Raw genomic sequence first — 25,357 nt, forward strand, 5'->3', positions numbered from 1 at the left:
TAATAATAATAATAATAATAATAATAATAACTACAAATTAGCAAAGTACTTATTTTTGAAGAAGGGAATAGTGCCAGCAGTAGGGAGAGACTGGAGTCTAGGAAGCTCCTTTTTACAGAGTCAGAAAGATCATTGGTCCATCTAGTTGAGTATTGTGCCCAGAGGCTGGCAGAGCCTTTGCAGGGTTTCAGATAGAAGTGTTCCTGGGCTCAGCCTGGAGTTGTTAGAGGCTGAACCTGGTCTCTACTGCATGAAGAACATGTTCTCTTCTCTTACACTACGGCCCTGAGCACCACTGGTGCCGTAAATGAGCCTTACTCCCATTCCAGTAAAATCTCATACTAGCACAAGCAAAGCCTGCCAAGACTGTTTGGTGGTTTCTTTGTAACGTGGTCAAGTTTCAGATTTTACCATTCCGTATAAATGACAGACTTCTCAATGTCCTCCATTTTAAAGAAAACAAATCAATCCCCAGCCCCTTTGATCAGAACGTGAAAAACTGAATTCTACAAAGATCAGACTCCAAAGGTAGAAGTTTTATTTCTCTTTCACAAACTGCAATCCACAAACCCACTCCACCAGCAAGATACCATCGACGTAAAGAATATTTTTTTAAAAACAGACTCGCCAAGGAAAGCTGTACAAATGTCAAACACAACCGCACAAAACTTGTATTCTTGGTTCTCTTCAGTGGTTTAGGAACAATGAGCAACAAAAGAGATGCATCAAAGCTTCCACTTCCTGCCTTTAATCATTGCGTTTGGAGAGTGGATGGAATTGCCACTTGCTTTTTTACTGTCATTGCCCCTTAATGGCAGGAGTAGCAGTGGGGTAGAGAAGGAATCTGTGGCCCCCCCAGAATTTGGTAGACTCCAGCTCCCATCACCCTCAACCATTGGCTACTATGGCTGGGGCTTATGGGAGCTGAAGTCATAACATTTGGAGGACCACATATTTCCCCATGCTTGCTTTAATGGCCGTCTGACATATTGAAATATAACAGATGGAGCTTTTCCTGCCCCTCTGTATATGAGAAAAAGGTTTACCTGCTACATGACTCTGTCTCAGGCTGCTGGCAAGTATGGGAACAGGGCTGTGTTTTTGTTTGTTTAAATGAAAACCTTAAGCTTGAGTAAGAACAAGGTAAAAACAAATTATAGCATGCTTTTGTATTGTAACAAAAAGATACGGCACAACTAGATAACCAAAGCCTAGATAAATATATGGAATAATAAAAGTAATTTTTTAAAAAAATCTTCCAGAAGGTGGTAAGATTCAGGTGGATTTCCAGAGGAGAGCCACCCAGAATACTCTCATAGGAAGATTCCTTTATTTCAAAGTCAAACTAAATCTGTTCATCTAGCCCAATACTGACTATGGTGACTGTCAATGACTCTTCAAGGTCTCAAGAAAAATCTGACCCCAACCTTTCTACTTGAAATCCCTTAACTAGCAATGCTAGGGATTGAACATGGGGCATTCTGCGTGCCAAGCATATGTTTTGCCACTAAGCTGTGGTCTCCTTCCCTTTCTCTTCCATCTCCTTTTAATACAAGAACAATGCTAGCCAGCAGCTGCTCCAAACCTGCTCACTGAGACCGTCATGGCATGAGCAGAGGCGGTCTGTTGTGTAGAGCTTCATACAGGAGGATGGAACCTCAGCATGGAGGAGAGGCCATAAGGAGCCAAGCCACGTCCTAGAACAGGGAATCTGTGGCTCTCCCGATGTTGGAGCCCAGCTGGCATGGCCACTGTGATATGAACTGATGGACTGCAGCCGCTGGAATCAGTCACCCCTTTCCTAGAACAAGGAACTAATGTCTTCATTTCTAGCGCCACTTCGAGCTGAAACCATGGGAGAGACCTGCTAGAAGGCTATGGGATCTATAAACTCAAACTGTGTGGTTATTAAAACATTTCCTTTTGCACATACACCCAGAATCCACGAGCCATCTAACACACCTATTCTCCCCCCCCCCCTCAAAGGCAGGCATTTAACAAAGCCTGCATTGGTTCTACGCGGTAAATTAATGAGCTTTCATGTGCTTTGCATTGGCCATGGGGGTGATAGGCTGAAGTGCCGCTCTTGGCTTTTCCTCCCTCCGCATGTCAGTTCCCAGAATTGTGTTGCACTGTATTTAGCAGAACCCAGCAGGGAAAGAGAGCCGGCTTTGAATTTTCCCACTGAGTTCTATATGACGAATGTAACTGGGCTGCAACCTGGAACACAGTTAATTGGGTAAAAACCGACATTGGGAATTCCAGGAGCGGAAGGGGGGGGGGTTAATGCCCCGTTTTCCGGAACAGAAGAGTCACGGTGGCACCAACAGTTTTATCCCCTCTGAAGAAACGAATGTGAATCCGCCAGCTGCCAGGCACCATTTTGTTGCTCCTAAAGCCTGGTGGCAGGGTAAAGCGATTGTGGAGGTGGCAGCAATGTTTTGTGGAGAGGAAGGAGGGAACAAAAGCAGGAGCTACGGTAAGTTCAGGTGGGGGTGCACAGGAAGAACAAAGGCTGGACCCAGTCCCAAATCCACACCTCAAATTTCACTAGCAGTACGCTTACCATGATTTTTATATATAAAGATAACAGTCCTGAATTTTGCCTCCTTGTTAATGCCCCAGTGTGACTCTAAAATACCACGCGGGGAACTGAATTTCAGGAAGTGAAGCAAAGACTGGCCAGAGAGTTTTATGAGCGGAGAGGAAAGAAGGCAGGGCATCAGTAGAGAAGCATATTGCCCTCTCTGCACCCCCAAGCCAAGTATGAAATGCCTCCTAATCCAATAAAATAGCTATTTCCTTTTTCTACAGCCAGGATTTAAAAAAAAGAAAAAGATTCAGGCTGCTATTGGCAGCCCAGAAGAGCCTCTGTTCTCTTGGGTGGGGTTGTTCTTGAACCCTGAAGGCAGCCCATCTAGGAGAAGGAAAACACTGAACCTAAACCACCTCTGCCTGGCGGGATATCTTTAGGAGAAGAAAAGGCTAAGGAGTAAACCCTACACAAATCCAGAGTGGAGTCCCTAAGTGGGTTGGGTGGTGCCTTGTACAACACCTTCTGGTAACTCTTGCAGCCAAGCTGGTGCCAATGTACGGCTCTGCTTTCCTTTGGAACGCATCAGCGTGGCCAAGGATGGAGTCCTGTTTGTCTGGCAGCCCAGAACCTCCACATTCACTGCCCAGGCTTGTACCCCAGGGAAACCACTTTGGTGTGGCTAATGCAGCAGTTTGATTGCTCTAAAAATGTAGGGTGGCGGTTTTGTTTATCTACACAAGAACCAACCAGGCGGTGCTGTACCGATCCAACGCCTAGTGCAAACGTAAGGAACAAAAGAGGCTTGTACATTTGTCTGAAATGCGGTGCTTGCTTCCACAGTAGACTCGACACACAAATTATGACTATCTCTCGTTTCTGCCTTCTGTCAGGGAAGAATTTCCAAAACCTGGTATGTTAAACAGAGCATCTTTTAGCCAAAGGTTGGGTTTGCCTCCCCCCACCCTGTCTGACTAGCAAGAATTCAAGAGGAGAAAGTTTCTCTGGATTAATGTGATGAGACAAATTGATGGAGGGTCTCGCTAGCTCTGTGTCTCTGAGTACCAGTTGCCACTGACTGCAAGTTGGAGATGGGCTGTTGCCCTCGTGTCTTGTTTGGGTTGGTGGCAACTGGTTTGCCACAGTGAGAACAGAATGCTGGACTAGACAGGCCTTTGGTATGATCCTGCAGAGCTCATTTTTGTTTTTTTAAATCTCACTGATGAGGGGACGGGAGTACCATCTGCTGAATTTGATGGTCTGGTAGCTGTAAAAATCACACGAGCACCACTGGTGTGGGAAGGGGTGTGGGAAGAGTGACAATCGACAATCTTACCTGAAACCTACTGCAAGACTATTACTTTTATAATGGGGCCTATGGGAAGCTGTGCCCTAGATCAGTAATTTCACACAAAATGTATGTATTTAAATGCTAAAAACATAACCCAGCACCCAGCATCCGTTCCTAGAAGCCTTTTTTAAAGAAATTTCCAAAGAAATTTTCAGGGCTTTTTTTCAGCATGAACTCGCTGGAACCTGGTTCCAGCACCTCTCACCATTGCCTTTCTAAGAGAACAATGGAGGCATTCATGGTAAGTTCCGGCACCTCTTTTTTCTAGAAAAATAGCACTGGAAATTCCTGTACAGTGGAACTTTGGAAGCTGAACGCCTTTGAACTCGAACGTTTCGGCTCCCGGACAATCGAAAACCCGGAAGTGATTGTTCCGGTTTTCGAACGATTTTCAGAAGCCGAACATCTGGCGCGGCTTCCGATTGTCTGCAGGACGCTCCTGCAGCCAATCAGAAGCCGCGCTTTGGAAGTCGAACGGACTTCGGGAACGGATTCCGTTCAACTTCCAAGGTACGACTGTACTGGTAGTAAAGCTAAGATTTCTCTTGTTTGTCCACCACCTATTTTTACACCGAATCTCTCATTGTCAGAGACAATTGTGCATTTACAGGCTGGTTACTTAAAAGCTGGCCAGGTTATCATCCATGTTTAATGCCCTGGTTAGCAATTAGTATTTACTGGGAAGCTATTTTGAGGACATGATAGATGGTATCTAGCTGTCCCCCAGCTTCATGAACCTTAAATTCCTCTGCACATATACTCTTGCCTCCGAATTGGCAGCCGTGGGCGCTGGTTAGTGGTCAGATTCGGGGAGCCCTGTTGTGCTCCGGACACACCGGATGCTGATCCCTGGGTTAAGGACTGACAAAGGCAGAGGGCAGCAAGCATGGTTCTTTGTTTTAGCATGTGAGATAGAGCCCTCCAATGACCTAACGGGTCTCTTTCGCTCTCAGCAGTTTTGATCTTCTTTCTCCATGGCTTTGCAACTCTCGCCTTCTGCTGGGTCTCCCAGGGTGCTCCATTTTTCACATCAATGGTTGGAAGATTTCCAAAAGTTATCAATCGTGTGATGGGGAAGAGCCTAGGAGCAACCTAATTCTGCAGCCTGGTGGTTGTTTCGGGGAAGAAGAAGAGAGACCCGGTCGGCTTTAGAATCTATAGACAATTGATTCGGGCGCCGCACGACCCACTAGAGGTCTTCTCAAAGTTCCAAGCCAGAGTGGATTTCTACGTGCAACTCTCCCAGAGTTCCTTCTCAAATTTTTACCAAGCCCGACGGCATCGAGTCGCCTGCCGCGGCGGAGTTATTGCATGTGGTTTCATAGTCTCCTTTTTCCCCCACTGGAGGCAATACAGACATCTGATTTTCAAAAGCTGGTACCTGGGGTGGCAGGTGTTGCACATCCTAGACATATGGGTGAGGGAAGGATCAGTGGTTACTGGACTGGGAGGGGGGAAGCATGTCCAAAGAGGAGGTGTGGGGTGTGTGGGGTGACCTCTTGGCTCCTGCTCGAAGCTGCAAGATGTGTTCTACAGAGGGAAGCAGCTTTCGACAGCCTCCAAGGATGGAGATGCAGGAGGCGGCAGGCAGAGAGGGGCGATGCTGGTCAGTGGGGCTTCTCGGGGCAGGAGTGTGGTCCCGTGAGCACTCAGGGACTCGGTGTATACCTGAGCCTGGCATGAGATGACCACCTTGCGGTAGAAGAATTTGGGAGTTCTGGGAAGCCGCCGCCGAGGCCCAGCTCTGGAGCCGCACAGCACTTGCCAACTTGCCATGGCCTTTCCGTTGCAGAAGAGGCGGGGGAGCTTGTGAATTGCAGCCAGGCCTGGGGAGGAACCAATAATAGAGCACGTTGCCTTGATGCTGAGAGACCCCGGAAAGCTCTAAAACGTTCTAAAAAGAGCGCCCCTTCCGCGCAGACGGATGGCCACTTTTTAGCCATTGGCAGAAAGCAAAAAAAACAACCCAAAACAGAATTGTGCAACGGCCTCCAAAATGAGAGGAAAGCCCTGGCCCAGCTCCTTTTGCAACAGCAGGGGAAAGGAAGGGAAGAAACGAGCCCATGCAAAGCTCACGGCACTTTAACCCCAACAGCCACTCGCAGGCCCCAAAGCCAAGGCTCAAGAAGCAGCAGTCAGTGCAGGGAGACATGGACATGCCACAACATACCATATACACCATGGAAGAGGCCCACCACAGTGGACAGGCACCTGACTGAGAACCTGTGGGCTGAAAGACACACTCATCTCAACCTGTGAGCCTTGAGCCCTCCTCAGGGATGAATTGCCTCGAATCTAGGCCACTAATGAGCTTAAATGCACAACACACGGTGAAAGGAAGCAATACTTTTGGCAAGAGCTTTGAAGGAGGCTGGTGTCTGATGAAAACGAGAGAGTCCAACTGTCTCCATGGTGTTGTATGAGCTGAGCAAAGCTACATATATATATTTTTTGCATGTTTGCAAACCTTAACATTCCCCTGTGTTCCAGGTCTGCTCACACCTCTCTGTTGTGCACATGAAGAATAGTGGGTGTGTACTTTGTACACACCAGTGCTGTATATTGTTATCAGTTCTGGCCTGTCATGCAACTGTTAAAGACACAGGCATTCCCTTGGAATGGAAATTCAGTGACAAGGCAAGTTTCACCTGTTGGATTCAGTCCATCACACAAGTGTTAAAGGCAAAGGGTATTTTTAAAGAAGACTGGCAAGCCTACAATGGCCTCGGAGGCACAAAACCTATTTGACCGATTATTTTAAGAGGCTACGAGGGCCCAATGGCAAACTCTACCCTTTCTAGTACATTCCAGTTCTCTGTGTTATACTCAATTATACTCAGAGTGGATCCATTGAAATTAACGGACCTACATTAGCAATGGCCATTAATTTCAATGGGAGGAATTCAACATCACGCTAAAACAAACCTTTTGGAAGTGCAAACATTTCTGTTTGCTTGACAGAATGACTCCCCCCCCCCCCCATGTGCTGTTCTGGGGTGGTCCCAACCACACACACACCCCCAGCTGATTTTGCTGGGGGGGGGGTTGTGGGGGGAGTCCCAATGTGCTAGCCGGAGTCCTTGCACTGGCTATCAATAGCAGAGCTACTTAGTTGGATCCAGCCCAACTTTTAAGTAAAAGTTTAATACAACCCCCAGTATTTATATGGCGAACTGCCTGCTTCTGAAAAATGTCCTTTAACTCATGGAGGGCTAATTGATAAGAGGACTTTGACTTCCGGCAGGGAGAGGGGCTTGCATGTATCTTTCATGATTGTAACACACAAAAACAATGAATGCCTCAAGAGGGATAAGCAGGAGTCCATTGTGATGATAAGGAATTTCATGAGAGTGAAAAGGGCCAACTTTAAAAACTTTTTTTTTTCATTAAAGAGCATCCCTAACCATGAATGATATTTAGGATCATGTTTAGGATAAGCTAAGCACAAGAGGAGCCTGCTGGATCAGGGCCCATCTAAGTTCAGCATCCTGTTCTCACACCACCTCAGCTTGGTCACCTGAATTTTGCTAGTCAGTGGCTTATTCATGCATTCTGCTTCAGTCCTTGAAGAAATATTTGGTATATACTGTTGTACATTCCTACTAAATTCAACCAAATGGGTGGTTACTTGACCATAAAAGTTTGACAGAAGGGCAAGAAGTGTGCTGATGCATTAAGAATGGAGATGAAGAACCACAGGGAGGAGGGGAGGGCAAGTTTCACAATGCCACCCAAATGGCAGGGACAAAAACAACAGCACAGTAGCAGAAAATCAGTAGCAAGGTAGGGAGGACGGCTAGCCAGGCAGAGACTTGGGAGGATGGTGGTAAATGTCATGTATTGCAGAGCTTGGCTGTGGGTTGCAAGGCAGGGTTGTTCAACTGGCTGTTTGGGCAACCTGCTTGGATGCCCATGGGCTAGCCTTTTGGACCTCCTTGCCTAAATCCCACATGCTTCTGATCTCTCAAGTCACATAATTTCCTCTGTCTGAGATTCAGCCCGCTCTGTTCCAGTGGGCTTGGAACCAAGCAATCCCTACATCAGGAGTCGCCAACTTTTCGGTTCTGGGGGGCACATTGGGAATGTACTTAGAAAGAAACAAAATGGCTGCCGACAGGGGGGTAAGGGGAGGACCCATTCGCAAAATGGCTGCCATTGTGGGTATGGCCCGTCCCAAAACATCCATTTCAAAAAAGGCAAATGATCCTAAATACAGTCATACCTTGGATCCCAAACGCCTCGGTACCCGGACATTTTGGCTCCCAAACACTGCAAACCCAGAAGTGAGTGTTCTGGTTTGCGAACGTTCTTTGGAACCTGAACGTCCGATGGGGCTTCTGATTGGCTGCAGGAGCTTCCTGCAGCCAATCAGAAGCCACACTTTGGTTTCTGAATGTTTTGGAAGTCGAACGGACTTCCAGAACTGATTCTGTTTGACTTCCGAGGTACCACTGTATACTTGTGGGAAACTGTTTGTATCCTGAGAACCTTCTCTGCCTCCCGGGTGTCCTTGGAATCAAAGTTCTTCCCTTCATATCATGGTTTCTCTCCACCTCCCTTAGTCCCTGTGTTGCTCTTGGCTCCTAGCACTTCCCTGCCCGCCTTGCCCCCAGCAAACGGAGCCTTAGTTTTGCCCTCCACACAAATGCCAAAGGCGGTTCATCCGACCTCCTCCTCTGGCCCACTCCCTGCCATCACACACTGTGGCCAACGTTCCTTTAAAGTCCTTTATTGGAATGGAGAGTCTAGCTCTTAAGAAAACATGATTCCCTCTCCATACAACCCCACGTTGAGAAGTGCTGCCCAGACCCTATAAATATATATATCTATTTATATATATGTAGCATGATTCCTGCCTGCGGCGACAAGCCCCGAACGAGGGCTGCTCCTGGGTCAATGGGGGCTCCTGCCCTCCCTCTGCTGCCGCCTCCTGATCATAGATGCTCTGATGGCAGTGAGTTCGGTGGCTGAAGCTAAATCCATGCCTGGGGGGGACGGGGGATTTGGGGGCACAGGTATGCTGTGCATCAAGTTCCTTAGGTGCTGCTGCACCCTGAGCTTCACGGGGTGGGCGGGAGAGAAGGGAGCGCGAGAGGCCGCCAGGTCAGGAGAGAGGGGGAGAGAACCCATTTCCTGCGGCCGCATCTTCAGCCACAGCTCCCTACCTGGCATCGGGGCTGCCTTGCTGGGCACCGGAGCCACCGCGCCGGCGCCTTTGGGATCCTTGGCCTGGTGGAGGGCGGTCTCCTGGGGGGTTAGGCTCTGGGAGCTGGACGTGGCACAGAGCTGAGCCGGGCCGGACAACTTGCCCCCCGGGACGACCGTGGTGGTAGCCATGCTATGGGCCATCAGCACTTTCCGGTTGCGGGGGTCTACGTTGAGCTTGCTGGGCAGCTTGAACCTTGCGGAGGTCGAATCGGGGACCTTGCTGCCGGGCGCCTTCTCCCGGGCTTTGTTCTCCTTCCCAGGAGCCGCAGGCTCGGTCGCCTTGCCGTTGGCGGACGCCCAGCACGGGGTGGGGGCTCGTGGCGTATCCTGGTTACTGCGCCGGTAAATCAGCTTGGGCTTGGGTGGCTGCGGCCCGCTGCTGTTCCTGGCGTCGCTGGGCACGGGGCTTCTCTGGAGCGGAGGCCTCTTGACGGTGGAGCCTTCTACCAAAAGGCTAGTGCCAACGTACTGAGGGATTTCCACAGCTGCCTGTGGGGAGATGAGGGAAACCGGGTGAGACTGCTGAGCACCCCTCGAGCTCAGAGGGGCAGGGCAGCAGGGATTCTCGTCGGCCCTGGCTTGCAAAGCTGCCACAAGGCTGGAGAGATATCCTGAGACGGGGCTTCGGGGATATGGTTTCATCACTGGACACTGAGGTCCAGCTCCGAGGGCCTTCTGGTGGTTCCCTCACTGCGAGAAGAGAGGTTACAGGGAACCAGGCAGAGGGCCTTCTCGATAGTGACGCCCGCCCTGTGGAACATCCTCCCATCAGATGTCAAGGAAATACAACAACTATCTGGCTTTTAGAAGACATCTGAAGGCAGCCCTGTTTAGGGAAGTTGTTAATGTTTGATGTTTTATTGTGTTTTTAATATTCTGTTGGGAGCCGCCCAGAGTGGCTGGGGAAACTCAGCCAGATGGGCAGGGTATAAACATAGCTGTCAACTTTTCCCTTTTCGTAAGGGAAATTCCCTTATTCCGAATAGGATACCTTGCAAGAAAAGGGAAAAGTTGACAGCTATGGGTATAAATAATAAATTGTTGTTGTTGTTATCAAGCAGAAATGGTCCCCAGGATCCATCTGTGTCTGGTACAGAGGAGGCCCAAAGAAGCTGTTCCTAAATTGTGCCTGCATACATGCTACAGCGTGTCTCCAGAGAACCACTAGGGTGCTTTCAAAAAACCGAATTGTTAAAAGGGTCCTGTGATGCTCCTTCCCATAAGCCCCCTCCAGGAATAGGTAATTCTGGAGCGTTTCTGCACCAGAGTGAAGGAATGATCCAACTCCACCTGATGCAAAGCCACACCAGAATGACCCAGAGGAGACCATCCACTGCAGTTCTGCAGGAGGTGCATTCAGAACAGTGTCTGCTTCCAATCTGGAAGGCTCAGTAGGAAGAGCATGAGATTTCTGCACTGCAGGGGGTTGGACTAGCAACTAGACTAGCAACTCCACTCACCCGGCCTGTCCACCAACCCCTTTGCCAGCTGCCCTTCTTCCACACCTGACCAAGCCCCACTCTCTTTACACTGCTCCTCCCCTCACAGTGCATCCCAACCCCAAACGCCTTTCAACAGAGGGCAAGAGATGCTTCATAACAGCTTGCTAAACCGCTCTGTGAAGTGCCTCTCCTTCCTTCCTGAGCTGCCACCAGCAGTGCTTCCTTGCTCTCCTGCCTGTGTTCGTCATACTGGAGTTGGCATGGTCACCTCCTGGTGGCCACGTGAACTGCAAAGCATGACAACAGCCTTAGGTTTCTATATATATAGGAAGAAAGGAGAAGTCTGTGTGTGGTGCCGCCTCCCAACCAATCAAGGCACACTCCGTAGAGAAGAAACTCAGGCCTGCTTTGAGGTCCTGTCCCATTCCATGAGGCACTGGAGACAGCTCTGAATGAGCGCCCTTAGCTTTCTGTTGGCCATTCCTGCCAGCTGGCTCCTCAGGCACCCAATCAGCCTGCAAACCCTCAGTGCAGAAAGGATGAGCCATCTGCATTGAAGGCCACCAGATGGTGGCAGAGCAAGAACCCAAAGGAAAGGGGGGCAGAGCCAGTGCAAGGCAAATAAGGCAGACTGGGGAGATGCTTTATCCAAGCAGCTAATCCCAGTCCCTGAGGCTAAGGCAGCTGGGCCCTGTGCACTAACCTGTTTGTAGATGAGCTCAAAATCTCCCGTGTTGCAGTTGCGGTCGTACTTGCGATCGATGACCACACGCAAGGTGTCCTCCTGCACGCTGGCACAAAGGCGGGTAGTGATGGCAGTGGAGGCTGCCATGGTGGGGCTGGCATTGATCTCAATCAGCCACGGCTGGTAATCTTCTCCAAAGAGGAAGTCTGCGCCGTAGAGCTCAAAGCTGTTTTTGCGGAATTCCACCAAGTCCTGCGAGGTCTGCATGGCGTGAATGATCGCGGCCTTCATGCCGGGCACAATCACCGTGGACCACGCCTCGGGGGCTCCCATCTGTCGCAGGTGGGCCTGGAACTGCTCAGACGACCACATGTTGTCGCGGGGGAGCTCAGAGTGGCGGTTCAACGAGTTCTCGTAGTGCTTCTGGATGGAGTTGTTGCACAGGTGGATGGAGCTGGGTTGGAGAGGAGGGTAAGATCAGTCCACAAGGGGCAGAGGTTAGGTGCATCGGGCAACAATACAGGATTGGGACCCAGGAGGTGTGTGTTCCATCCCTGCTAAACCACAATAGGAACACAGGAAATCAGCCCATCTAGCTCAGCGTCATCTATAGGGGCAAGAGTGCAGTGGAACTCAAGGATTTTGGAAAGGAGGCTTTCCCAGCCTTACCAGGAGATTCTGGGGACTGAACATGGCACCTTCTTCATGCAAAACAGAGGCTCGCCCACTGAGCTGCTCCCCATTCTCAACTCCTTCCCATCTATGGTGATCAGGGATACTGTTATGTACTGAGTTGAATAGGATCCAAAATGCAGCAGTCTGATTGGTCCTAGAACAATAGGATCCAAAATGCAGCAGTCTGATTGGTCCTAGAAAAATAGGATTCAGAATGCAGTAGCCTGATTGGTCCTAGAACAATAGGATTCAGAATGAAGCAGCCTGATTGGTCCTAGAACAATAGGATTCAGAATGCAGCAGTCTGATTGGTCCTAGAACAATGCAGCAGTATGATTGGTCTGCAGGAGCCACCCAATCCAGCTCCAGGTGGAAGTGAATCCGCAACCTGATTGGCCTACAGGAGAATTCTGGAATTAGCCAAGCATGTGCAGCCCATTGTGTAAATAATATATATAAAGCAGATACTTTGGGGGAACTTTCATTCCTCTTCCCACTATGAGCTGAATAAAGAGCAATGAAATCCACTCTCGACTCCGAGTATATTTCAGATACTTCTTCCCTGTACGTGCTGCTGTCAAGAAGCCTCATTCTGCATTCTAAAGAAGCCCTGTTCACAAGAGCTCTGCCCACGACGGCTGACTTACCAGTGTGGTAACCACAGTACTTCTTGGGCATTTCTCCCCTGCTAGGCTCCAGCAAAGCTCAAGGCATGACTGTTCTGCTTTGCTCTGCATTCTCCCTTCCCCAAAAACCTCATCTCCCTCTACTTTAGCCCCACAGCGCCCTTGTGGCTCTCTGAACAAGTCCTATCTTCATCCCTCCCCGAAACACTCTCTCCTTATTACTACAACCACACCCAGGCTCCCAACTCCTTTTTCATGCTCATACAAGATATTCACTCCTCCACCACCAGTTCTTTTTTCCTTTCTCCCACCCTCCATTTCTTCTCCACCCTCAGCTGCCCTCTCTTGGGGCTCTCCAAGATATTCAGCGGCCAGCTACCGTCACATGCCTTTCCCTGGTTACATTAAGCTGGTCAAGTTGCTTTGGCAATGTTTACAGAGCACGCTGGTCTGCACAAGAGCGCTGATTTATTTAATTTCACGCAACAGATTTCTCACCTGCTCGTCAGGGCACATTGCCCTCAAAAGGTGCCTTATCAAGAGAGAATTAAAACTCTCACATAGAAAACATATATGGAGCTTCGCAAGGTTTCAGGCAGGTCTGTAATCTGCTTAAATGGTCAGAGCTGTAGTTCACAAACTATTTACCCGGGAATAATACAGTGGTACCTCAAGTTAAGTACTTAATTGGTTCCGGAGGTCCGTACTTAACCTGAAACTGTTCTTAACCTGAAGCACCACTTTAGCTAATGGGGCCTCCCGCTGCTGCCGCGCCGCCGGAGCCCGATTTCTGTTCTCATCCTGAAGCAAAGTTCTTAACCTGAAGCACTATTTCTGGGTTAGTGGAGTGTGTAACCTGAAGCGTATGTAACCTGAGGTACCACTGTAACTGGGATGATCCTGCAGAATTTAGAAGAGCGCCTATGGTCATAGAATCATAGAATCATAGAGTTGAAAGAGACCACAAGGGCCATCGAGTCCAACCCCCTGCCAAGCAGGAAACACCATCAGAGCACTCCTGACATATGGTTGTCAAGCCTCTGCTTAAAGACCTCCAAAGAAGGAGACTCCACCACACTCCTTGGCAGCAAATTCCACTGTCAAACAGCTCTTACTGTCAGGAAGTTCTTCCTAATGTTTAGGTGGAATCTTCTTTCTTGTAGTTTGGATCCATTGCTCCGTGTCCGCTTCTCTGAAGCAGCAGAAAACAACCTTTCTCCCTCCTCTATGTGACATCCTTTTATATATTTGAACATGGCTATCATATCACCCCTTAACCTCCTCTTCTCCAGGCTAAACATGCCCAGCTCCCTTAGCCGTTCCTCATAAGGCATCGTTTCCAGGCCTTTGACCATTTTGGTTGCCCTCCTCTGGACACGTTCCAGTTTGTCAGTGTCCTAGGTCCACCTAGCTCAGTATTGTCAGCACAGACTGGCAGCAGCTCTCCAGGGATTCAGGCTGGAGAGATTCTCAGTCCTACCTGGAGATGCCAGTGCATAAGCTTGAGACCATTCTGCATGCAAGGCAGATGCTCTTCTGTGGCTCTGCGGTCCTCATGGGACATCGACGAGACTATTTAAGACTGTGAGTGGCAAGCAGAGAACAAAGTCTTCACAAAGCAGCAGCATCCCTCTCTCTCTCTCACACACACACACACTAACCACAAACATAAAGCTATATCCAGCTGTGGAGAAGATAAGCAATGCAACACTCACGTGTCCAGTTTGTGCAGGGAAAAGGGCTGCGTGGAGAAGCGGATGTAGCTATGCTGGTAGAACCAGATGGTCAGTGGGTTCCAGTCGGTCACCAGGAACCACTGGCGCAGATCAAACTTGGTGCCAAAGATGAGCAGGGGCGTCTCAATGTATTTCTGCACCACCCACTTGCCGTCCTTTACAATCATGGGGTCGCAGTCCACTAGCTTCACTATTTCCTCCAAGCGGTCCATGCACATGATGCCTGTTGGGAAAGAAACAAAAGCCCTCATGGTCATGACAGACCCACGTCCGTTCCATCCCCACATCCTTGCTATCAGAGCAGCTCAGAGCAAAGCAAAAAGCTCAGGCACCCTTTCTGCAGAAGCCAAGCTAGGTAGACAACACCCTTTCCACAGCCGATGCAGCGGGGATGGCAAGAGACACAAAGTGCATGTTTTGTGTTACTGGTGTCCAACCTCCACTCAACAAAGAGAACTTCTAGGGTAGCTGTGAAACTCACAAAGGTGGCAGTCATATCATGCCAGGATCAGGAGCCCTGCATAACCAGGTGGTCATCAGGTTGTCATGGCAGGACTAACATAATGCATTTTTATCTTTGGCAGCAACAACAAAAAACGGTTCCAGAAAGGGCCTAGGGTTGCCTTATTTAAAAAAGTGAAAATCTGGACACAAAAGTTTAATGAAGAAGAAGAAGAAGAAAAAGAGGAGGAGGAGTTTGGATTTGATATCCCGCTTTATCACTACCCGAAGGAGTCTCAAAGCGGCTAACATTCTCCTCTCCTTTCCCTTCCTCCCCCACAACAAACACTCTGTGAGGTGAGTGAGGCTGAGAGGCTTCAGAGAAGTGTGACTGGCCCAAGGTCACCCAGCAGCTGCATGTGGAGGAGCGGGGAAGCGAACCCAGTTCACCAGATTACAAGTCCACTGCTCTTAACCACTACACCACACCGGTGAAAATCACCAAAATCTACACTACTGACACGGGCTGCCATTTCCACTTGAGGGCTGAATACTGGCTATGTCCAGGAAATTCTGGATGTATGGCAACCCTAAGAAAGGCTAACAAATGTCAATGATAGGAAAGGATCTGCCTTTGGGCTTACGATCTGAAAGTCACAACACAAAAAAGAAAAGCATTTTGGAGTGAAAAAGGGGGGGGAGGAAACAAACCCTTTGGCTCTCGCCCTATAAGGCTGATTCATAGCTGGGGGTTAATTCTGAGCAACCTCAATCTGCCACTAAGACAGGCTGCATTCACTGCAGTAAGCAAGTCCCTTCTCAGTCGGCCTTCACTGTCTCATTTGATTGTGTGAACTCAATAGAGAGGCCGGAAAAACCCTCCTCACGTTTCAGCTGCTGGGTGTCAAGAAAGCACACCCTCTCCTCTCTAAGCCTGCTGGGTGAGGGCTGCACCAGTTGTGCACAGTGCCTTAGCAACCCAGATTTTTTAATAACAGCAAACTCAAGAAGAGCACAATAGGGATGTGGTCAGGGTGCCGCTGCTCAGGAAGAAGCCCAGTGTGAACAAGCCCTTTCCCCAGTCTCCCCCTTATATGCTCTTTTGGATTATCAAAGCACCACTTCTCTCACCTCTGCCCCGGGACTTGGCTCCTGGCTTCACAATCCATATGTTCCTGTCCCCTTCCATGTCCAGCTGCGGGACGACCTTGGCCAGTCGCTGAAGGACGTCTTCGCACCGCTCGACGTGGGCCCCCGTCTGCACCATCTGGGCCCCCTCCCTGCAAACACAAACACTCAGGGCAAGGACCCCACCCCTTCTCCTGCCAGCACCATCTGTTTGGTTGGGACAGGCAACGATTCTAGAAACAAGCTGTATATCGGACTCAACCACAGCTTTATCTAGAAATTGGCACGGTTATGACCGAGTGGTAAATCTCAGAATATGGCCTCCTAATAGACCATTTCACCATTAACAGATTTACAGCCCTCGCAGTCGCAGAGGGAACTCATGGCTCTCTAGATATTATTAGACCCTAACGCCTATCAGCCACATCCAGCATGGCCAACATGTCGAGGGATTGTGGGCAGTATCCAACAACATAGTTCCATTTGCGTAAGAACTTCTGGCTGCATCATGAACTCCCCCCCTTCCCCTATGCACCCCCTAAATCTGTTCTTGGGGTTATCCCAACCCTCTGGAGGATATGTGGAGACAGTGTGGAAGCAGGAGAGGAGAGAAAGTCCTTGTGCTGATGGAACTACTTCAATGGGATACCACCCTATAGGCGTTTAGCCTAACAACATAGAGTAGGCTGTAGGTTCCCCATCCCTGGGCTTGGGATACGTGAGCATTTTCAACCACAACATCTCAGGTGCTATAGAGCACCTGGGAGAACCTTCCAGGTGGCTCAGATTTCAGTACCCAACTGCAATCCTTTCCTCTCTCCATTGTTTCCCATGCCTAGGGCCTTCATACTCAGGTCCGACAGTCATTTCCCTTCAGTCTTTCAGACATAGCCCTCAAATTTATCGTCCCCAGTTTTTGATGATTAAAAACAAAGCAAAAACAAAAAGAGAGAGAGATTAAGAGCATAAAGATGAGCAAAACTGCCTAATTCACGTAACACAATTCACATAACCAATTTCTGCATGGACACTTCTCAGTCTGCTGATTCCTGCAAAAATTTGTTTGAAAATAGAGCAACATTTCCAGCTCTCACAATTGTGGAGGAGGAGGAGTTTGGATTTGATATCCCGTTTTATCACTACCCGAAGGAGTCTCAAAGCGGCGAACATTTTCCTTTCCCTTCCTCCCCCACAACAAACACTCTGTGAGGTGAGTGAGGCTGAGAGACTTCAGAGAAGTGTGACTAGCCCAAGGTCACCCAGCAGCTGCATGTGGAGGAGTGGGGAATCGAACCCGGTTCACCAGATTACGAGTCTACCGCTCTTAACCACTACACCACACTGGCTCACAATTGTGAAGGAAATGAAAGGTGTTCAAGGAGTTTCTACTCAATGCCCCTAGAAAAAAATCCAGGTTTAATGTGGCAGGACCTTCCAGTAGTCAGGGAGTAAAAATTTCTTTACACAATACAAACCCCAGTCCTTCCCTCAAGTTCCCCTTTAAGTCCCTGTATCTTCCTCTACATACCCAGTTGCTGTAATCCTGATAGGTGTAGTTTATTCCCCTGTTTGTGTTAGAAGATTGTCCCTTCAGAGTTTATGTAGGCTGCCCTCATGCCATTGTGATCACATGACCCCAATTCCCAAGGATGATCAGAGGGGGGAGGAAGGGCAGGAAGAGAGCAAGGAGGAAGGAGAAAGGCAGGGGCTGCAGAGAAGATAACGACACAAAGTTTGTGGTTCAGTCCTGCCCAGTGTGTCCTCTTTTGTCAGGGGCAAGCTACAAAACCAAGCGCCCTAAATGCAAAATCTGTATGTGCGTCAAACCTTCTTTCCTAAAATGATTCTGCAAAAAAATAAAGAGGGGAAACAAATATTGCTAAAGTGAAATGAGCACATACACACAGAACAGGTTGCACCCAGGTGCTGTCCATAAACAGAATGGACTTCCACTTGTGCAACATTATTTCAGCTCCCACTGCCTACCTCCAGCCTTCAGAATACCCTCAAAGAAAGTTTTTTGGGGGGGGGGCTTTGAGAGCCGGGTGGAGAGACGAGCGGAAGATGCAGTCTCCTTGCCCAAGTTAAAGTCGACTTGGTGGATTCCACTCTATGCAAATGGACACAAATTTGCACAAAGATCCAGTTCTGGAATTGGGGCTTCCCGGGTTCAAGAACAGATGGTTTTGCTGTGTGGTATATTCCAGCATCTCCTATACTTACTGGGCTAGCTGGTAGTAGCCATGTAGAAACTTTTCCCAGTGTGACTTTTTCATTAGCAAAGGAGAACCAGATTCTCTGTCAATGTCCTGGTGCCTCAAGCTGCTCATGTGTTCCTCGCAGGCATGTATCGCAGTCTCAATCAGCTGGGATGAGAGCAGGACCCCTTTCTTCCGGCTGGTGTACTGCTTGACTTTGGAAAACGAAGGGTTGTTGAGCCAGTTATGCAAGGCACAGAAAGCAAGACTGCCTGAGATACTGTTTCTGCTGCTCCCTGTAAACCACAGGCCTTCCAACATTTCTCCCATGAAAATAGGGACATTCTATTCAATTATAATAATAATTTTACTATTTATACCCCACCTGTCTGACTGGGTGGCCCAAGCCACTCTGGGTGGCTTCCAACATTTACACACACACACACACACACACACACACACTTCCCTATACAGGGCTGCCGTCAGATAGTTCAGGAGTCACATAACTCCATATCCTCTAACATTTCTCTGATGAAAATAGGGACATCCTAAAGAAAAGTGGGACGTTTCAGGATCAAATCAGAAAGCAGGATGGTTTCCATAAATCCAGGACTGTCCCTGAAAAATAGGGACACTTGGAGTGGCTGAAATCAAAGCAACACACACAAAACCAGTCACAAACAGAGACCTAGGTCTTTTTTTTTTACAAACAAACAGATTCCCAGTTGTCAGGGTCTGGCTGGACACTGAGGAGTGGTGGTTGGAAAATGACTTGGGAAAAGTGATCAGTGATCTGGGAGAGCCTAAAAGCTAGACCTACCCACCCAGCTCACTTCAGATAAAGAACTCCATAGCACTTCTTTCTTAGGACATTTTCACATGGAAGACTTGAAGCAAGCTCATGCTTCAATTAGTTTCTGATCTAATCTCCATTGAAAAGAAAGTTCATTTGTATGTCAAACACCTCTACCCCATTCTCTCTTCTTAAACAAAGAAGACCAACTCAACCATAGACAAGAGAAGGATCACTCAGCTGTGAAAAATATCTTAAGAGAAAAAGCCAGGGGACTACACTTTTGGAAGTAGTCCATAGCCACTTCTCAATAGTCTCCCCTAGAACACAACTGATGGCATTAGCAAGAATTTAAAGAGAAAGGCAATTTATCACACGTTCTGCTCTCCCATCCAGGACCTTCTCCAGATACTCGCTGGAGACGGCAGTAGAGAAATCTCTGTGGCTGTTCCTTTTTTGAACACACAGCTCCTACCGCTTACCTGGAGTCTCTGGGAAATTTGGGGGCTCATTCTGATTAGCATCCAGTCTTGTCATGTTGGGTTCATTCCAGTATCGTTTCACCACCACTTTGAGAAGGCTCCTGGCTGCGGTGAGCTGGAAATCCTCTACCATAAAAGGGAGGAAGGACACATAATTATCTGGTGAGAATCCAGAGGGGGGAAGTACCGTATTTTTTGCTCTATAAGACTCACTTTTTCCCTCCTAAAAAGTAAGGTGAATGTGTGTGCGTCTTATGGAGCGAATGCAGGCTGCGCAGCTATCACAGAAGCCAGAACAGCAAGAGGGGGTTGCTGCTTTCACTGCACAGCGATCCCTCTTGCTCTTCTGGCTTCTGAGATTCAGAATTTTTTTTTTCTTGTTTTCCTCCTCCAAAACCAAGGTGCGTCTTGTGGTCTGGTGCGTCTTATAGAGCGAAAAATACGGTATTTGTTTTCATTTCTATTTCACCCCATCCTAAGGACTCATGATGGGTAACCATTTAAATGGGACATAATTTACACAGAGCTGAATAACATTCTTTTCTTTTTTACAAGCTTATTAAAGACTCTTTCACAGGGATTAATCTTACTCATTTAAAAGTAAGCCAAACAAGAACTTGCAATGTTTCTGGGGAAACATCCATTCACGATCCAGTCACACTTTCTACTAATGGCATGGGAGCCATTTACCTGGGCAGGATCCTACACTATGGTGGTAGGTATTGCCCTTTCTTTACTTGCCTCCCCTCTCCTTAGTTTCCTGTCCTGTCAACATTTAGATTGTAAGCTCCATGAGGACAGGGTGGTTTTTTTCTTAAGACACTCTGAAAAGTGCCACGTATAGTAACAGCAACAACAACAACAACAGAAGCAACCTGATATGTGTTAGCTTGCATAACCTATTTTTAATTGGCCAATTAATTCAGCTTTTTTTGTACAGTATTTTAAAACTATTGCCTTGAGGTAGGATAGAAACTGAAGTTACTCTAACCAATGGGAAAGCAACTGGGTGGGAAGGAGGAAATAAACTGTGGGAAAGATTTGTGCCTGTAACTATACAAAGTGTGTCTCCACAGTCTCCTGTGAAGAATAAATATTATCCACCCTGCTCTACTCCTTTATTTATGCCTTTCTTTCAGAATTGCAGTGTGAATTGGGGTCTAATGCTTTCCTTACTTGGGACATGGGGGGCGCTGTGGTCTAAACCACAGAGCCTAGGGCTTGCTGATCAGAGGGTCGGCGGTTCGAATCCCCATGATAGGGTGAGCTCCCGTTCAGGCCCTGCTCCTGCCAACCAAGCAGTTCAAAAGCACGTCAAAGTGCAAGTAGATAAATAGGTACTGCTCCGGCGGGAAGGTAAACTGTTTCCGTGCACTGCTCTGGTTCGCCAGAAGCGGCTTAGTCATGCTGGCCACATGACCCGGAAACTGTCTGCAGACGAACGCCGGCTCCCTCGGTCTATAGAGTGAGATAAGTGCACAACCCCAGAGTTGTCTGTGACTGGACCTAACGGTCAGGGGTACCTTTACCTTTCCTTTCCTTACTGATCATGAAACCAAATTAAGTATCTCTGATGATGTTGCTGTTATTATAAATACCCCCCCCCCCAAAAAAGGAGGGTCAAACATGTGTTTTCTTGACTTTATTAGGCTCTTGAAAGTAGTAGCTATAATCCCTCCCAGATCCTCCAAGGAAGAGACTGAGAATTCGTCATCTAACGAAGGGGGATAATCAACTTTGGGGCAAAAACTGAGAGCTCCGCTGCTTTAAGTAGAAAAGTGAAAACATTTAGGGAAACAAATTTGTTCATTTGTTTGCTATCTTGGAGAATACTGCATGGCCCCTACTGAGATTAGCTAAACACCTTGACAAGACTTCCTACTGCACTAAGACAAACCATCAAAGTAGAAAGTATATCCCAAAACATGGTGGTCCTTTACACTGGTATAAGGCATCTCTCATCCCATTGTGCCCATTGTGCTAGAGTCATGGAGTTCCCTTCTCTTCCCCACCCCACCGAAGGAGAGCATTGTGAACAGTTCTCACCAATAAAGGCATGCTTTTCATCTTCAGCTCCAAGGCGGTAACAACGTGGGAAAAAGGTATCGGCATCAGCCTGGTCAAACCATGGCAGGTTTCGCAGGTTCAGACACAGCCCTACCTGAGAAAGAAGGGATGGATGCCTTTGCAGTGGCTTAATTTCCCAAGTCCCCACAGCACACATACACAAGCCGGTTGGGCCCAGATCCTGCAGATTCCTTTTCCCAACTCAAAGCGCCATTCGCAGTCTGCTAGCGTGGCCCAGACGTTCAGGAAGCAAAAACTCTGCCCACCTTGGTGGTGAAGGTGCCCGCCTTGGCATAGTGGTTCATCATCTGATCTTTGCGCAGGAGGCGGCAGTCAATGACATCACGCCGGTTGGTCCAGATGAAATAGGGGATCTGATTGCGAACCAACCTTGACTGCCAGGGAAAGAGGAAGGGTGAAAAGTAAACGTGGAAGCCTAGTGAAACAGCACAGAAGCTGGTTAAAACAACAACAACAACAACAAACAACAACAACAAGGTGGGGGGGAACTGGGTGCAGGTGACAGATCTGTTGTTGGGAAAGGTGAAATATGAACAGGCAGCTAAATTATTGACTGGAACAAGGTGGCATGATGGTGGCCCAACAGCACTGGCTTCCAATTTTTGTCCAGACCCAATTCAAAGTGCTGGTTTTGACCGTTATATGGCCTTATATGGTTCAGGACCATTATACCTAAAAACTGACACCCTGAGATCATCATCTGAAGCCCTTCTCTGCATGCCACCTCCAAGGGAGGTCTGGAGGGTGCCAATGGCCAGACAGGTCTTTTCTGTTCTCTCTAGGGAGGCCCACCTGGTATTAACCTCGTCATCTTTTTTGGCACCAGGTGAAGACATTTCCCCCCAAAGCATTTGGGCAGATCTCACAATATGGTGTTGCACTGTTAAATATTTTTAAAATAATTCTCATATTACTGTTTTTGTTTTTTGTTTTCATTTGACTGTCATTCACTTAAGGACCTTTTTCTATTTGAGAAATGATGTATAAATGGAAAAAACCCAAATCCTGAATAAATCTAGGTGATGCTGAAGAACACAAGGAGGGGGTCTATGATGATCAAACAGACAGCATGTGTATTGCAGCGGTTAGAAAGTCTGATTAGGATTGAGGAGACCCAGATTCACATCTCTACAAAGCCATATAGCTCACTGGGTCACCTTGGTCCAGTCACTAGCTACTATTTTTCCCTCCCTCCCCCCCAGGACTTCCCTCAGCTCCTCTCTCTGGTTTCTTTGCACATATTGTTCTCTACATATTGTAGAATTGTACGTATCATTGCCTTATCTATCATATATTCAACTAATAAATTTGTGGATGTTTATTCAAGGCCTGCCAAGGAGTCCAGATCATTTTGTTGTCTTTTTAGATAATTTGTAAAAGGTTCCCATTCTACCTTGAAGTCACGATTGTCCTCGTCACACAGTTTATATGTCAACTTGGCCAATTCCGCATAGCTCATCAGTTTCTCTAGCCACTGTTCTTTTGTTGCACACATATCCGATTTTTCCATGTGTGTTTTTGTCCATGAACAACAACACGAGTGTTTGAAATTGAACTGTATACAGTGGAACCTCGGATTTTGAATGTAACCCGTTCTGGAAGACCGTTCGACTTCTCAAATGTTCAAAAGCCGAGGATCAATGGGCAGTTGGCAAAATCCATTGAATAAATGGAGAAACACGCCTCAGAAGCCATTCGACTTCCGAGGCATGTTTGAAAATGGAAGCAATTACTTCCAGGTTTTCAGTGTCTGGGTTCCGAATCATTCGGCTTCTGAGATGCTCGAAAACCGAGGTACCACTGTATAAGGCCAACCAAAACGTCACAGAATAGTGTGCATGCTATTAACAATAGAACCTGGAAAGCTTGCACACTGCCTTGTCACATTTGGTTGGCCTCTATTGCCTTAGTATGGATCTACTGATATTGGGGAAATCTGAATTAGATGGAGGTGGGGGGAATGTGGGCTGCAACCTGCATGAGGACAAGGTGGTGCGGAAGGCATGAAAAGCATGCATCAAATCCACTTTAAACTGCCCTGTGTGTTTGTGCAGTCCTCAACGGGCTTTTGCAGGAACCAGAATTGTGGAGGGAAAGGTTTAGCTGCTTGAAGGAAGCAGTTCACCATCACATCAAACTAACCATAAGGCTATAGGTACTATCAATGGAATCATCCTGTTCATCTTCCCCTTCTTCCTCCTCATCTGTGAAGGAAATGGAAAACAGCGGAGTCAAGGGTCACTCACAGTCATTACCAGGGAGCAGTCTCCTTCTTGGACACACTGAAACTGTATTTAAAGTGCTTATTACAGTGGGTAAGACCATAAAAAGATGGCTGCTCGTACATTTATATTTAATTATTATTATATTTAATTATTTTGTTATTTTTGTAAATCACTTTGAAACTGATAACCACCTTCAAATCATTGATAGAAAGGCAGCATGGGTTTTAATTTTATAGATCTATACACACACATAAATGTTAAATGCAGAATCGCAGAAACACACCTAATGATACTTAAAGGTAAAAGTAAAGGGACCTCTGACCATTAGGTCCAGTCGTGACCGACTCTGGGGTCACACTTAATTTTATAAATTTAAGTTGTAGAATGCAGTCTCTGAAGAGGCTAAATTAGGAAAATAGTGCAGAGTGCTATTATATTAGCAAATGTGTACAGGTTGCCAGTGGTTTCCTTCCAAAACCTGGAGCAATATTTACATCAGTTACATCTTTTTCTTGTTACAAAAATGCCAAGTGAAATCTAAGAGCGTTTTTTCCACCCAACCTAATATAGTCCACTTTTACTGCAAGTTTTACATTATTTTCTTCAGTCTTCACAAACGTAGCTATTTTGCTGTGCTTTCCCTTGCTGTGTTGCCAACACAAACCTCATGCTTAGGAAAACATAGTAATACCATCCTGTGTTTCCTTGTAGCACTTTTACACAGTTCACTGCAAGCTCTTTTAGGTCCAAACAATGGCCATTTGAGAAGGTTAAGTAACCCATAGGAAACAGTGTGAAGTCAGAGGTGACATTTTAAGAGAGGTGGAGGTAGTTTGAAAGTACTATTAGTGCCCTCAACACACATACACACACATTTCCAATCCTAGGACAAAATATAGCTTGGCTTTTCAGTGTTTCACACTGAACAAATGAAAGCCAGTTGTGATGGGCACCGATTGGCTAGTGCCCATGCCATGTCAAACCTAAGTCTCTCTCTTAGTAGCTTTGCACCTGTTTTTATAGTGTGCATGGGTTTATTTGGAGCAGGACAGATGAACATATCTGGTGCGTGTACATCTGAGATTCTTCCCAAAATTCAAAACAAACTTTTGAATGTTTTTAAATACCATTGCAGAGGGTTGGGCTAGATGCTCCTTGAGGTCCCTTCCAATGCTACAGTGATATGATTTTATGAAATACCTCTTTTTACGTGGTTCTAATTGAGAATCTCAATGTTTAATTTTACATTTTTGTAAATCGCCTAGAAGGTTTCCTATTTTGTAAATATACAGTCAGGCGGTATACAAATTTTGTTCAATAAAATTAAAAGAGAAGTTGTGAGAGGCTGGTGGCCTTACCGTCCTCAGGCCCATCACTGTCATCACCATCTTCATCCTGCTCCCCATCAGGCGGACGTTCTCGCTTATTCACTACTTTAACCACCTTGGGAAACTTCCTCTCCACCCAACCCCTGCCAAGCAACCGTCTCCGAATCACGGGGTAAGGGCCGTTCACCATGAAGATCTTCCTTTGCTATGGGGTAACAGGAGAGGCTTATCAACTTTGCGTGCAGCGGGGAGGTGAGGCAGGGACTCTCCCCTCAGTGATGATGATGATGATAATAATAATAATAATAATAATAATAGTAATAATAATAGTAATATCCTCCCCATTGGGCTGGGTTGACCCATCCAACCAAGGCTACAGAAGAGGGGAAAACAGGCAGGGTGAAGACTAAAAAGGCAG

The 25,357-nt window shown here is 47.4% G+C and overlaps 1 protein-coding gene across 2 annotated transcripts in view; it reads right to left on the reverse strand.

Moving 5' to 3' along the window:
* Positions 1 to 515: 515 nt before the first annotated feature.
* The window catches only part of TTLL3 (tubulin tyrosine ligase like 3), a 33,313-nt gene continuing 8,471 nt past the window's right edge, over positions 516 to 25,357 (reverse strand). For both annotated transcript variants that reach the window (XM_080991690.1, XM_080991691.1), the window contains exons 6-17: positions 24,970 to 25,144; positions 23,529 to 23,590; positions 21,632 to 21,760; positions 21,345 to 21,459; positions 19,299 to 19,424; positions 18,049 to 18,238; positions 15,829 to 15,977; positions 14,236 to 14,479; positions 11,238 to 11,673; positions 9,050 to 9,581; positions 5,553 to 5,710; positions 516 to 5,289 (exon numbers count right to left, since the gene is read on the reverse strand). In XM_080991690.1, coding sequence (XP_080847816.1) covers positions 5,140 to 5,289; positions 5,553 to 5,710; positions 9,050 to 9,581; positions 11,238 to 11,673; positions 14,236 to 14,479; positions 15,829 to 15,977; positions 18,049 to 18,238; positions 19,299 to 19,424; positions 21,345 to 21,459; positions 21,632 to 21,760; positions 23,529 to 23,590; positions 24,970 to 25,144 — 2,466 coding nt within the window. In that variant the 3' untranslated portion in view covers positions 516 to 5,139. The remainder of the gene's footprint in view (positions 5,290 to 5,552; positions 5,711 to 9,049; positions 9,582 to 11,237; positions 11,674 to 14,235; positions 14,480 to 15,828; positions 15,978 to 18,048; positions 18,239 to 19,298; positions 19,425 to 21,344; positions 21,460 to 21,631; positions 21,761 to 23,528; positions 23,591 to 24,969; positions 25,145 to 25,357) is intronic.

This window comes from Podarcis pityusensis, assembly GCF_964106645.2.
Source record: "Podarcis pityusensis genome assembly, chromosome: 2".
Lineage (NCBI taxonomy): Eukaryota > Metazoa > Chordata > Lepidosauria > Squamata > Lacertidae > Podarcis > Podarcis pityusensis.